The sequence below is a fragment of the Felis catus genome, chromosome B3, assembly GCF_018350175.1.
Source record: "Felis catus isolate Fca126 chromosome B3, F.catus_Fca126_mat1.0, whole genome shotgun sequence".
NCBI lineage: Eukaryota > Metazoa > Chordata > Mammalia > Carnivora > Felidae > Felis > Felis catus.
Window position 1 is genome coordinate 37,102,358 of NC_058373.1, and position 15,434 is coordinate 37,117,791.

The 15,434-nt window shown below is 50.0% G+C and overlaps 1 protein-coding gene across 1 annotated transcript in view; it reads left to right on the plus strand.

Moving 5' to 3' along the window:
- ITGA11 (integrin subunit alpha 11) overlaps positions 1–8,364 on the plus strand; it is a 127,078-nt gene extending 118,714 nt beyond the window's left edge. The window contains exons 25-30 of the mRNA XM_023255135.2: positions 87–200; positions 410–496; positions 1,874–1,984; positions 2,318–2,413; positions 6,223–6,336; positions 7,067–8,364. Coding sequence (XP_023110903.2) covers positions 87–200; positions 410–496; positions 1,874–1,984; positions 2,318–2,413; positions 6,223–6,336; positions 7,067–7,138 — 594 coding nt within the window. The 3' untranslated portion in view covers positions 7,139–8,364. The remainder of the gene's footprint in view (positions 1–86; positions 201–409; positions 497–1,873; positions 1,985–2,317; positions 2,414–6,222; positions 6,337–7,066) is intronic.
- The last annotated feature ends 7,070 nt before the right edge of the window (positions 8,365–15,434 follow it).

Below are 15,434 nucleotides of genomic sequence, written 5' to 3' on the forward strand. Positions count from 1 at the left end.
TGGCCGTGGGCGTCGCCCCTACGCAGCTCCTCCTCCGCCCCTCCAGCTGCTGGGGGTTGTGCTGACCCCTCCCCCTCTGGCCACAGATCCAGAACTTGGGCTTCTTCCCCATCCATGGAGTGATGATGAAGATCACCGTCCCCATCGCCACCAGGGGCGGCAACCGCCTGCTGATGCTGAGGGACTTCCTTACTGACCAGGTACGGGCGCCCCGGAACCGGCTTAAAGGAAGGGACCAGTTAGGAGACAGACTTGCCCCCGGTGTGTCCCCGGGTCCTCCGACCTCAGCTCCTCCTCCCGGGACCAGGGCGGGCAGGGCCTTCTCGGGGAAGAGGAGGAGAGAGGGGCGTCTCGGGGTTGCTGAGCCTGCCGGTGCTCGTTGTGAGGTGGGTGTGTGTCCCTCGTGCAGGTGGACACGTCCTGTAACGTCTGGGGAAACAGCACCGAGTACCGGCACGCCCCGACGGAGGAAGACCTGAGTCGTACCCCACAGCTGGTGAGTGTCCTGGGCGGCTGCTCCTGTCCTTGTCCGGTGGTCGGTCACTAAGAGCGTGTTGAGCGCAATGTGTCCCGCCTCAAGCGGAGAGGAAACGGGATGAAGCGAAGACACTTCTGGCTCTTAACGAGCTCACCATCTCACAGGGGCCATGAGAGTGAATGCCAAAGAAGCCAGGGGACAAGGCTGTGACAGGTGTCAAGAGAGGGGCAGTGGAGGAAAGGAACAGGGGGAGTCGACTGGCATCTATGCCTTAAAGGGCCAGCAGGACGCAGATGAGCAGAGGGAAGGGGAAGGAGCCAGACAGGACAACGCTAAGGAGGCCAGGACCTACATGGCTGGTAGTGGAGACATTGACCCCGCCAGCTGGGCCTCCCTGTCCCCAGAGACGGCAGGCAGCTCGTGTCACCTCCCAAGGCCCTCCCCCAAACACCTGCTAGTTTCCAGGCTTATGCTCCCAGGCTTGCCACTGTTCCCAGAAACCACTTTCTGAGCGCGCTCTCATTATTCTTCCCCAAAGATCTTAGCTGTTTTAGTTTTATTTCCCCCAAACGAGCGCCTCACAAAGCATTTTTTGGGTGTAGTGTACTTCCCTGAAGACCGGGCCTGGGGCGGGGGGCGGGGGGTTGAGGTGGCTGCAAGAAGGAGACTCAAACAAGTTTAACCCAATGAATTCTGATTATTTGACGATTTCTTTGGTTTTTCTGTTACTACGGTATCATCTGCAAATAATAACAGTGTTAAGCTTTCCCATTCAATCCTTATAAACGGCTTTTCTCGGCTTATGGCTCCGGCTAGGACCTCCGGGGCAATGGGAAATAGAAATGACAACAGTCTTGTCTTGATCTTGACTTTTTTTTTATTTTTATTCATTTTTCATTATTAAACACGACGCTTGTAGTAGGGTTTTTATAAACACCCTTTATTCAGATTCAGGAAGTTTCTTGGGAGATTTTTTTTTTATATATATACATATCATAAAAGAAGTTGGATTTCCCCAAATGCTTTCTCTGCATCTGTTACAGCAGTCATACAATTGTTTGCTTTGATCCGTTTGTGTGGTGATGACATTTATAGGTTCCCTAACGTTGAACCAAAGTTCTGCTCCCAGAAGACACCCAGTGCTGCACAACTTCAAGTACAGCATGTGCCATCCCCTGGCAGCCGCAGCCCATGTGTCCCCCACCCCCACCTCTCCTTGTCCCCTGTCCTCTGCGCCTCCTCCCCCAGGAGCAAACCTTGGGTGAGGGGTGGAGCTCAGCCGTCTCTCTGGTGGCCCAAGCCTCTGCTCACATTCTCAGGTCATGGCTGGGCTAGCTGCCTCCCCCGCTCCCCCGGAGCCCGGCCGCTCACCCAGAGACCTACCTCCCTTTGCAGAATCATAGCAACTCTGACGTGGTCTCCATCAGCTGCAACGTGAGGCTGGCCCCTAACCAGGAAATCCATTTCCATCTGCTGGGGAATCTGTGGCTGAGGTCCCTAAAAGCAGTAAGTAGAGGGACGCCTGGGTGGCTGGGTCACTTGAGCATCTGACTCTTGATTTCAGCTCAGGCCATGATCCTGGGGTTGCAGGATCAAGCCCCGTGTCGGGCTCCGTGCTCAGCATGGAGCCTACTTGAGATTCTCTCTCTCTCTCCCTCTCTCTCTCTCTCTCTGCACCCCTCTCCGCTCTCTCTCTATATATATAAAAATAAAAATAAATTAAAAGCAGAAAGTAGAGCACCTGGGCTAGACTCCAAGGAATAAGGGGAAGGGGGTGGGTGCTGGGGAGTCTCCCACCCAGGGAGGGGCCAGCTTCTGACAAGGCCTTTGATTATACAGCTCAAGTACAAGTTGATGAAGATCACGGTCAATGCAGCCTTGCACAGACAGTTCCACAGTCCCTTCATCTTCCGCGAGGAGGATCCCAGCCGTCAGGTGAGTCCCCTGGAGACCCTGCAGACCTGAGCTTGAGCAGGGCCAGCTGGGGAAGGGGTCGTCCCTTCCCCTAGAGTTTCCTATACCCTCCACTCGTGTGTGTCTGCAGGAGAGAGAAGGACCCATCTGCCGGCAGTTAGCACAGCATCAGAAAAGAGGGGAAAAGCAAGATCAGTAGGACGTTAGGGGCAAAAGTAGGGAGGGAGCCGGAAGCAAGCATTCGCCCAGTGCCTGGGGCGGCAGGCTCTAGACCACAGTAGTCCCACGAAAGCAGAGAAAGGGGGACCTGTACGTTCTGCCCTAGAGGAAAGAACTGGAGCCCAGGCCCGCCTGCCCTGGCGAGGCTCATTGATTGACTCCACCGGCTGTGACGCTGGGTCTCGGGCCGGCTGGCAGCCTAGAATGAACATCCCACCCCTCTCCTCCCCATCCATTAGCACCTCACATCTAAGGAACGCACATGACATGCTTCAGAAGTCTGGTGCGAACCGAATTCCAAGGAATTCCAAGACCAAGGAATGCAGGATGTCTCTGTATTAGGACTCTTTTTGAATTAGATAAAACCAGATTGTCACAGACCAGACTGCCTCGAATCAGGGCCTCAGGAAGGGGGGTGAGGCTTCCTGCAATGCTCTCCTGAGAAGTTGGGCCTTGAAGAAAAGCCCAATCCTATGGAGAGACGGGCATCCTGGGCATGGGACACTGCTGCCCTCCACTGGCCACGTCCCTGAACCGTGGCCTGGGTTCCTGCACCAGATGCAGAGTTAACCCCAGCCCCACCCCCAGGAGATGCTGGAGAGCAAAAGAGGCACGGTCAGGAGGACAGATGTTCATAAACAAGGTGGGGAGCTGCCAGGCAGAGGGGTCGCAGGTGCCAAAACCTAGAAGCAGCATTCAGGGGACCCACCTAAGGAGTTTTATCTGTTCATTCATCTGGCATTTGTTGGGTGTTCCTCCTATGACTCAAGCCCCCCGGGGATACAGAGATGAATTAAGCAGACCTGGGGATGAGGATAACAAAGCCATGGCTACAATGTGGGGGTGAGCACAGGGGCTGGGCTTGGGGGGCAGTCAGAGCAAGGGATGTCCGGGGAAAGCTTTCTGGAGCCAGGTCCACTTGAACTGAAGCTTAAGAGAGATGTTGGAATTCTGCAGTCAGCCAAGGGAAGAGGCATTGTACAGGCACCCCCCCAACACATAACCCCTGTCTCTACACCAGTTCATCTTTTAAATGAATTCTCGTTCTCCTTCAACTCCCACTGCCCCCCTCCCCCGCAAATCCCTCTTGTATTTATTTTTATTTTTTTAGAGAGGGATGGGAGACGTACAGGGAGAGAGAGAGAATCTTAAGCAGGCTCCACGCTCAGCACAGACCCAACACAGGGCTCGATCCCATGACCCTGGGATGGTGACCTGAGCCAAAATCAAGAGTCGGATGCTCCACAGACTGAGCCACCCAGGCGCTCCCCCCGACCAAAAAAAATCTTTCTTATACTCTCTGGATGCCTCGCTTCTTTTAGAAACCCAGCAACCCAGAATGTAAGCCCCTGTTGGCCTGGCTGTGTGCCAGGTGCCGGGGGTGGGAAGGCAGAGAAGGTCCCAGCTTTTACGGAAGGACAGAGAACATAGAAGGGACCTGCCGTTTGTTGAGCCCTAAACGCTGCGCCAGGCACTGTCACAGACACTTTGCACGTTTCCTTGCTCACTCCTCAGAGCACTGTGAGGTACTCCCCACCTCCATTTTTCAGACACGGGAACTCAGGCTAGGTGAGATAAGGCAGAGAGTTGAACAGGGAGTCAGTGGCCGAGCCGGGACTCCCCCCCTGCTGCAGGGGTTCGTTCATGCAGCCATTCGGCATGTGGACCGAGCTCCTGCTCTGTCCCAGGCACTGAAAATAGAACAGCGAACAGAACAGATACCGCCCTGCTCCCCTGGGGCTGACGTTCTAGATGGGAAGAAGGGCAAGACACGTGAATATATCAGCGTCAAATGGTGATACGTTCTGCCCCGAAAAATGCAGGCACCTAAAGGTGGAGACTTGGGGGGGGGACGGTTCTATTTTATACAAGGAGATTGGGAAAAGCCTCCTCGATAAACTAACATCAGAAACTATGAAGAAGAGGGGTGTCGCGTGGCTATTCGGGGGGGAAAGTGCTGCCGGAAAGGGAGGGACAGCAATACAAAGGCCTCCGGTGGACGTGTGCTGGCATGCTGGAGGGCCAGGTAGCTGCAGGCTTGGAGCAGAGAGAGCAACGGGGGGGGGCAGGAGGTGAGGCCAGCGAGATGAGCAGCACCAGAGAGGGTGAGGCCTGGCAGGCGCCCGCGAGGACTCTTCTTTTCCACCCTGCGTGGGGGGCTGGAGCAGAGCAGAGAATAAATATGCCTTCGTCAGGCTGCCATGCTGAGGACAGACTGCCGAGGGCGAGGCCGGAGGGGGGAGGCAGTTAGCCGGCTCCTGCAGCCTCCAGGGGGGACACAGGGGGCTCAGTCCAAGCAGGTAGCCCTGGAGGCGGGACTCCCACATTCTGGGCGCTTCAAAGGTAGGCCAGACAGACTTTGCTGGAGTCCATGTGGATGCAAAGGTAGGAGTCAGTGACGAGTACAAGGTTTCTGGCCTGAGCGACAGCGAGGAAGGACCATGCTGGCATTTGCTTTCATGGGAAAGGCGGGGATGGAACAGGGTTGAGGGTACAGAGTGGGATCAAGAGTTTGGACACCTGTTAAAAATGCCGAGCAGGCCAGGAAGACAGGAGGATAGGAGTGTGGAGAGTCCCGGTAGAAGGGAGAAATGTGACAGCAGTCCGCGTATAGGTTTTTAACGTTTATTTATTTTTGAGACAGAGAGAGACAGAGCATGAACGGGGGAGGGTCAGAGAGAGGGAGACACAGAATCCAAAGCAGGCTCCAGGCTCCAAGCTGTCAGCACAGAGCCCGACACGGGGCTCGAACTCACGGACTGTGAGATCATGACCTGAGCCGAAGTCGGCCGCTTAACCGACTGAGCAACCCAGGCGCCCCTGGCATATAGGTTTCAAAGCCTCACAATGGAGCGAGTTTGCCCAGGGCTGTGTTATGCTTTCCATGGCCCTGAGCACTTTTACCTTCGGAGACCCTTCCTCCTTAGAAATAATTTAAATTAGGAGCGCCTGGGTGGCTCAGTCGGTTAAGCATCTGACTCTTGGTTTGGGCTTAGGTCATGATCTCACAGTTTGTGAGTTCGAGCCCCACATCAGGCTCTGTGGTGACGGCACGGAGCCTGCTCGGGATTCTCTGTCTCCCTCTCTCTCCGCCCCTCCCCTGCTTGCTCTCTACCTCTCTCCCTCTCTCAAGAATAAACATTCAAAAATAATAATTTAAATTATTTTATGACAAATATATATAAAGACATATAAGCCAGGCAAGAGATTATATTTGTTTTTCCCTCGAATTTTAAAAGAAATTAGAACATTTTCATGGGCCCCTAAGAGCACTAAGGGCCCTGAGCTCCCTGTGCCTACTGGGTAAGATGGTGCTGAGCTCACCAGGAAATGACTGTAGATAAGGAAGAGGTCCCAGGACAGAGCCGTGGAACATGGCACAGAACCCAAGGCCAAAGGCGGAAAGTTTCAAAGAGGAGGCAGGATCACCTGGGTCATTTAACTCAGGTGTCCTTTGTGCAAGGGCTGGGTCCTCTGAGGCCTCCGCAGGCTGGGTGCCACCCATGCCTCCAGCAGATCCCACCAGGCACTAGACATCGCCTGCCCCCCGGCTGCCCCCCCGGGCCCCAGGACAGTAATGCTGTTGACCTGGCGCACTCCTCCCCTTACAGATTACGTTTGAGATCTCCAAGCAAGAGGACTCGCAGATCCCCATCTGGATCATCGTGGGCAGCACGCTGGGGGGCCTCCTGCTGCTGGCCCTGCTCGTCCTGGCACTCTGGAAGGTGAGGCCCCAGCAGGGTGGTGGTGGAGAGCAGCATCCTGGCTGGTCGGCCCAGGCCGGCTGGGGGTGGGGGGCTCCGGCCTGCGGGCTCTGTGGCCAGCCCACGCGTTCTCCTCCCCGTGGGAGCTGGCACCCACCCGGCCTCCTCCTCAGAATGTGCCTCCTGCTACCTAAGTACCCACATCTCACCACAGCAGGCAGATTGGCTAAGGCCTCCAGAGGGCCCTCAGTCTGTGGCTCTGACCCTTTGGTGGGTTCCTTTGAGAACCTGACGGGAGCTCGGTCTTCTCTTCGTAGAAGCAGCAGCAAGTACACAACCACAAAATTTCTCCAACAGTCAGGCGGTTAACAAGCCCCCAAACCCCTCTCTGTCACTGAGCCTCAGGTGAAGAATCCCTGGTCTCAACCTTCTGTTACAGCTGAGCCGAGGGAGGCCCAGAGAGGGTTGTTGACGAGGGCAGGGTCACACAGCATGACTTCTTGCCTCCCGACCCAGGCTCCATCCACTCCACTGCAATCCCCCCTCACCAGTTAAGTGGCCCATTGCGTGGCCCACCAAGGGAGTTCTGCTGGGCTGGGGTGGGGGCTGGTACTCAGTATTAGCTGGGGTATTCGGGGAAGCCTTCAACAGGAAGAAGTCTTAGGAACGTTAGTGGGGGGAAAGCAAGTGGGAGAGACAGGTCTTGTCCTCCCTGCCCACCCCTGAGACTTCTCCCTTTGCCCCCCCACAGCTCGGCTTCTTTAAAAGTGCCAAGCGCAGGAGGGAACCTGGCCTGGACCCCACCCCCAAAGTGCTGGAGTGAGGCTCAGAGGAGGCTGCAAGTTGATGGGGGCCAGGACGCCAGTCCAGGCAGTGTACAGGCCCAGGCCCGTGGCCCGCTGAGCTGGGGTGGAGAAGACGCCAGCTCGCTTTGCACTTGACCTCATCTCCTGAGAGACCAAGCCTGCACCCTCTGAAAGGAATTCAAGCCAGTTTTAAGAGGGACTGCTCTACTGGGAGGCCAAGACACCTCCAACACAGATCCCTGGTGATTTAAAGGGACCCCTCCCAAGGCACACCAAAGCCTCCCCTGGGCTCGTGGGGGCATTTGCTGCCCCCGCCACTAGGTGCTATGAATTCATAACTGTCCCATCCTCAGAAGAAACCGGCAGAGGAAGAAGGCAGTGCAAACCCATTCTTCACACTCCAGGCCTCGAGTCCCAGCAGGACCCAGTGGGGCAGCAGATCTGAATCCTGTGCTGTCCTCCCACACCCCACCCCGGCGCTGCCCAAGGCTCTCAAGTCCCACTCACCCCTTCCCCAGGCAGGAGAGCTGCCCCTGAATGAACCCCCGCGGCCAAGGGCTTGGTGATGACAGCTGCTGGACAGGGATGAAGAAAGACCCTGGGGCATGGAGACTGTGACAGGCAGCTGGGACACAGAATATGGGGCGCCCACCCCGAGATGGGGAGGCAGGTGGGCCCTCCACCCCTGCACATACCCCTCGGTGGCTTTTGTTCCTCGTACCCCACGGGAGCCTGCAGTCGGCACACTCCCTGGGTCCCCCGTACCTACTTGGTCTTCCTGCCTGCCCTGAGTGCGGCACAACTCCAGGCCTGGCAGTGGGGTGGCAGGAGGGTGCGTGCCCCCCCCCCCACAAGCACACACAGCCTCCCGTCCCCCTTTTCCGCCCACTGCCCCCCGTGCACGAGAAGGGCTCAGCCAGCGCTGCTAGAATGCACTCTGGTGCTCTCTGGAATGCACTGGTTAAAGCCGGTGCAGGGACACCCAAGTCTATGGAACCTCGGTGGCAAATATCTGATCCTGATCCGCTGGCCCATGGGACAAGTGGTACCACCAATGATGGCGCCTTGAGGACAATAGGCACGCCCGGTGCCCAGCAAGTAATTTATGCCTTAATCTTGTTTTGAGATAGAAATGAAAGGGGGATGCATCAAAGGCATCTGTCCCCCTGTCCCATAGTACGACCTTTACTGTCGTAAATATTTTTTAAAACTATTAAAAAAAAAATACAGTGATTGAAAACAACCAAGGTGCTTGCTATCTCCCATTCTGTGGGCAGGGCTTATCCCGGGGAGCCAGCGTCTTTTCTCTGAAGGAAAGGAGGTGGCTGGGGGGCCCCTGCTTTCTTCCCATTGTCTCTAAATGTTTGGAAGGGGCTTGTCCACCATTTGGTCCCTACGACATCCCCTCCGAATGGCTGCCTGATCTGGGATGGACATCTCCAGGGATGGAACACTTCTTCCCGCCCAAGACCACCAGCTCCCCCTTCACCCATTTGGATGGTTGAAGCCCACAAGTCACTGTAGCTTCCAGTCCTTAGTTCCAGCTCCTCCCTCTCTGGCCTCCCAGACTTCTCCAGGCTAGCGTTTCAGTGCTGACCTCATACTCCGGAACTTCTTCACCTTTACACACAGGCTGCTCTTCAACCAAGTGGGCTCCCTTCTAATCTTGTGCCACTGGAGTCCCAAGAGGCCAGAGGTAGAAACTTACAAATTATTTGATCTTGTTCCCCCATGGATGAGGACACTCCGAACCAGAGCAGTTAAGAGATAGCCCTAGGATCCCCAGCAAAACCCACACTCATTTTAGGACTGCGGTCTCTCAAGTAGGATAGTCATTACAGCCCAGCCTGGGGGGGGGGGGGGTTTGGGGGGGAGGGGATTACTAAAGGAGCAGAAGGCATTAATACAAAGTAACTATGGGAATATTTGTTCTCAAATAGTGACCCCCAAATCAGAAGGCCCCATTTAGAGTCAAGTTTCGCTGGAGTCTTGCCCTCATGAATGGAGCACCTGACTCAAGGATGCTCCATGAACCCACACTCACACGTATGCCATTACGTGTGATTTAGACCGAGTCTTCTGTCTGGTACCATCAACTCTGAGAGAATGCTTTCACGTGAAACCTGCCTTTTAGAGACTGGCATTCACCTTTAAAAAGTTGCTATGTGCGGCCACGCTGCAGGCCAAACAAAACGTATCTGCAGGTCAGACGCAACCCAGAAGTGGCCAAATGGGAACCTCCAGCCCATCGGAGGCCACCTTTATCCCCAGGGCTCCGCGGCCCCTTCACGCCCCTCCCTGGCCCTACACCAAGAACAACTAACTGGTCAAAAGGCAGAACTTTGTAACTTCAAGGCCTTCAGCCATCCCCTCGTGTCTCTCTCGTCTGTTTCTCTTATCAATCCTTTCTGAATTTATCTGCTCTGGGGTATAAATGATCAAGACAGACCTTACAGAGTTCCTGGTAGGGCCACAGAGATGCATTTAACAGGGAGCAAACTCACGCTACAGCGGTTCTCTGGCCTGAGGAGCTCTAAAAGATGTCTATGCAAGGGTCCACCGCAGGGATTCACATGTAATTGACTGGGAGAGGGGCCAAGGCATCAGTTTTGTTGTTTTAGAGTTCCTCTGGTGACAGATGTGCCGAGCTGAGGTCAACAGGCAGGTGAATATATAGGCTGGAAAACAAATAAGGGGTTAATACACATAGGTGCCCTTCCATTATGAGCACTGGGAACTATGCTGTCGTTCATAATATTCAAGTTAACCTGACTCCAGCCTAGAGTTGGGAAGACTTTCTTGTTCCAGCAAGTCTCTGGAGAGGGATCTGCTACAGACTTCACCCAGTTCTCCTGGGTCTCCAGAGCCCCGAGGGGACTCTGGGAGAAGTTGAACACATCTGCTATTGTCTGGAGGAGAGACGGAGAGCAGTCTCCGAAGCAGTTTTGGCATTTAGTGGCAAGCAGCCCAAAATGCAACTGCAGATCAACATAAAATTCATATTGTGGTTCACAGATGGATATTATTAGCAATGCTCTATTCCGTAGTTAAGAATATTTATGATGGAGCTAAGGGCTGAACTCCGAGTGCTGACATAAAGTGGAACCAAGTTAAAAATGGTTCCGTCTTTTAAAAGCTTTATCAGCATCCTAGATGCTACTCTAAACAAGCTGCTTTGACTTTCAGGTGGCCACGGGATACTTGCGTAAGCAAGCCTATAGCAAACGAGTGCATAGGAGAAAAACACATGGGTCAAGGTCTCTTATAAACCAAACACCAACAGAAGATGGTTTTAGAATTCGGTCCACGGATTCTCAGGATTTCCTAAGTTCTAGGCTCTCAGAGAGGAGAAACACAGGAGTTGTGAAGTGAATCCTGCGCGATGTTCTATGAGGTCTCACTGCTGCTCTAACATGTGGGGGGGAGGCAGGCTCTCAGAAAAGATGCGGAAACTGAGGTGCAGGGCTTGGGTAGACAAGAAAGGCCTCAAGCCCTGTGCCATCACCACCCAGTGCTCTGCAGGGAAGCGGCCATCAATTCTGGTGTCCCTCGGTTCCAGCTGGCCGCTTCTTTCTGGCATCAAATGGTGTGGACATGTAAGCTTGGAGGGCAAACCGTGCCTCCTAGAGCAGATCATCTATCCAGAGCTGAGCTTCTCAGAGTGGGATTCCACGGCCGCCCTGATCAGAACCACAGACCAAGTTCTACCCCAGACCTCACGGATCCAATTTCCTGTCAGGTAATGCTAAGCACATTAAATTTATAGAACCAGCAATCCAGAGCCACAATATTCTCTAGACGTCATTGTCAGTTTCTTAAACAGTGGAGCCTTCCTCAGCTGCCCTTGGGTCACACGATAGCTACCAGGTGGAAGGGGCAAAGTGCGAACACAAACACGGCAGAGAGGGGACAATAAAAGCGGAAGGGCTTTCCACAGAAGGTATGGAACTGGCCTTTCCTAGAGGTCTTTAAAAGACAAGTTGCTGTCTCCATCAGCATTTAGCATTTAACACTTAGCACCAGTGCTCTCCTGGAATACAAAACTAGACTTCTAGACTTCAGCCAGTCCCCCGGATTCAAGCCCCAGGGTGCCAAGCAGCCTGTAAGAGAAACAGCCAGCTTAATCGTGCTCTTTTTCCTGCATGACTCACTGCAACCACACCTCACCCCGTACAGGAAGTGGCCAGGTCTCTCCAACCACCAGATATGCCTTGGGTGACTTAACTTAATACAGCTATTAGTGGGGAGTGGTCTCCTGTTTTCATTCACTACCACATTGTCCTTCGTTTTCACCTCCAGCCGAGGTCATGTCAGCCCTTTACTCTGTACTACTTTTTACTGTTTTTTTTGAAATCTCAAAAAATTGTCCTACTGTGAGTATTTACGTCATCTAGACTCTTCACAAGGGGCAGTCGGGCTTAATTGACCACATTAAAACCGGCCAGTGCTCTCGTGTCACCATCTATTCCATTAGCTTTGACATCACACTAAAGTAGGACACCATGTTCCAAACGGAAACTGAAACAGGAACAGGAACGGACGAGTTTTGCTAGTAAAGCGTGGAGAGGGGGTTAGAAGCCTGGCACTTGGGCTCTGTAACTTCTCAGGAAGGTACAGGCTAAAATGTCCCCAGCAAACTCACAAGGTTCAAAGTAGGGTAGAAGCAGAAAAAAAACATTTTCTTAAAAAAGAAGGGGGCACTGTTCCTTAACGGATTCACCCTTTCTAAATCAGCTGTGCACGTTCTTTGCCCCTATCTCCCTGGTACCACAGAAAAATACGACAAGCAGCAACTCAAATGACACGGTTTCCTGAAAGGTTTTCAGAAAATGGCCCAAGCCAGAGTCAAAAGGTAGCATCATAAACTTTTATTTGGGAAATTAAAATGAAGATCTGAGGAAAAACAGAAAATCAGATTTCAAATAGGGGCATCTGGCTAGATGACAAGCTTATCAAGGGCAGGGACCATGTTTCTTATTTTTGTACGCGCATCCCTGACACAGCGTGTCCGCTGGAGGCAGGAACACGCCCCAGTACTGCACTCAGGACAGACCAAGCCCGCCACATGTACAAAGCACAGAGAAATTAGAATAGCTAGTTTTGTCTATGCTTGCCAACATGCAAAGTCTTTATGAACCACCTGAAATTTACATCTCACACAGGCATTTTCTAGATTAAGAACCTGATGAAATATATTGCTGCCAGTATTTTCTTTAGTCTGATCGTCTGTTACTTTAATACAGCAGACATTACTTGAAACACAGAAAAAAAAAAAGATTTAGAATTTGTCTGGATGATTTCTGGATGATTTCCAGCTGGGTATTACAGCCGGCTCAGACCTGGCAGAGATGCTAAGAGGATCTTTGCTTGTGCCAGCCTAATAGTCTGAGAGTGAAAGAGCACTGCTCTGTGAGTCAAGACCCAGAGCTGACCCTGGGCTCTGGCATTCAACCCTTGTATGACCTTACATGGACAAAACACTTCTTTCTGGGTTTACATCCTCAGCTATAAAACGAGAGGCTTGAACTACATGGTTTTTTCAGGTCTTTAGGAAGGGACTGGAATGGCTACCCTAAATCTAAATTTTAAAACAAACATGTGCCAAGGATGTGCTCCAATACCACCACTTAATACTCTTTGGATAATCTTAACCAATATTAATTGGTTCTGTAATTCTATAAGAAATATAGAATATGAATACTGAAATAAGAGGCAAAATAAGCTTCACTTATAAATGATGATTAGTGTATCTGTGACATCCAAAAGCAATGAACAATTTCATTTTTCAAAAAAAGGCAAATCCATTAAAATGCCTATGTAAATGGGGCGCCTGGGTGGCTCAGTCGGTTGTGCATCCGACTTCAGCTGGGGTCACGATCTCGCCGTCTGTGAGTTCAAACCCCACGTCGGGCTCTGTGCTGACAGCTCAGAGCCTGGAGTCTGCTTCGGATTCTGTGTCTCCCTCTCTCTACCCCTTCCCCGCTCATGCTCTGTCTCTCTCTCTGTCTCTCAAAGATGAATAAACGTAAAAAAAAAATTTTTTTTAATAAATAAAATAAAATGCCTATGTAAAAACATTAACATTTAGAAGTATGTGATTGAAAAAAAAAAAAAAAAGCTCCTACCCATAATATAAACACAGAACCTAATAGTAAAAGGAATATATTTGCAAGAACTTCACTAAAAAAAAAAAAAAAAAAAAAAAAAAAAAAAAACACCTTAAAAAATCTCTAAGAGACATAAGACTTCACTAAATGGGACTATCTCTCCTTTGGATAAAAAGGCTCAGACTTACAGAGACAGCAAGTCTCCCTAAATTAATCTCTTAACTCAATGCTAAACAAAATCAACTTTCAACATGACATGACACCGGAATTCATCTGCAAAAATAAACATACAATAATAAAAAAACTATATCCCCTCCCCAAAAGAAGACAAATGAACAATTAGCCCCACTAGTATTATTAACATTTAACATTACCCAGGCACTTCACTATGTCAAGCACTTTGTTACTGTTAGGTAAGCATCTTGATTCTCTTGTTTGCTCATCACAGTCCAAGTTAAATATTATCATCCCGATTTACAGAAACTAAGGCTTGGACAGAAAAGTAACTTACCCCAGGCCACAGAGCTTGTAAATGATAGAGCCGTGACAATAATCCCCAGTCCACCACACTGCGAGATCAACAGAATAAAACAGAGAACCCAGAAAAAGATCTCATTACATAATGGAAATTTAGTTTATGATTGGTATCAGTACCAATCCAGCTATTCGGCTAGCTGGATCCTTACATCAAAATAAATTCCTGGTAGATAAAAGATTGATTTATTTTAATGGTTCTTTGAGAGAGAGAGAGAGAGAGAGAACGAGAGTACATGAGTGGGGGATGAGCAGAGAGAGAGAAAACCCCAAGCGGGCTCTGCACTGTCAGTGAGGGAGCCCGACACGGGGCTTGTTCTCACAAACCAAAGCCGAAATCAAATCAAGTGTTGGATGCTTAACCAACTGAGCCACACAGGTGCCCCTCAGACAGATAAAAGAGGAGGAAGAGGAGGAAGAGGAGGAAGAGGAGGAAGAGGAGGAGGAGGAGGAGGAGGAGAAAAAGAAGAGAGAGGAGACATGGAAGAGAGAAGCCATAAAAGCATTAGAAGAAAACACGGGTAAAAAAGATTTATCATCTTGGAATGGAGACAACCTTATAAGCAAGATACAAAACTCAGAATCCATTTTAAAAAATTATAAATTTGGCTACATAAAAATGGAAACTTCTGATATAAAAGCAACTATATTCAAAGTCAAAAAACAAACTACAAACTGTGACATATGACAAAGAAAATTTCCCAAAACTTCCAAAGAATTTCTAACTAGTAAGAAAAAGACTACAACCCAAAAGCAAGCAAAAGAAATACAAATGGGCCAGTAAATATATGAAAGTGTCAACCCCATTCATAATAAAGGAACACAAATCAAAACCATGAAATACTATTTTTCATTAGCCACCTTGGCAAAAACTAAATGGTTAGATAAAATCTGATGTAAGAGTATAGGTAGATGGCAGGCAATTAAATGTCCTCTATCAAAATTCTAAATATTCAGTCACTAAACCAGAAATTCCAGTGCTAGGAATGAATCTATTCTATGAACATAGTATATAAGGATGTTCACTGAAGCGTTATTTAGAATATCAATAAATTGAAAACCTAGAAGTCCAACAACAAGGTCTGGCTAAATAAATGTTAAGTCCACCCACAGAATTAAATCTATAAAGTTGCTTAAAAAAACAAAACAAAACAAAACAAAACTACACACCAAAATGAAAAAGCCTAAGATATAGTAAATGTAAAAGACAAGATGCAGAATAGAATAAGAAAAAGTCCATTTGCATTTTTTAAAAAAATGAAAAGGAGAAAAAAACATATATGCACAGAAAAATTCTGGGAAGCTATTCAAAAAAACTAGTAATAGTGACAGCCCTCTTAAGAGTCTAAATGAGAGGGAGGCAGGTAGAGATGAGAAGGGCATTGTTTTGTTTTGTTTTTTTACAATTTGAATTTTTCTTTACTATCTGAATTTTTTCCCCAGGCACATAGAACTCTGACAACTCTTTTTTAAATAAATTCAACAAAAGATCATCTCAACTAAGGCACACTGAACAATAAAGACACAAACTGCAAGGCAGGGTTGGTTTTTTTTTTTTTTTTTTCAAACATTTACTGAACACAAACACCGGTTTTTTTTTTTCCTTTTACACAGCAATATTGTTAGTTTCAAATTAGCTGGGCTATTAGGACTGTCAATTGCCACAAAATTA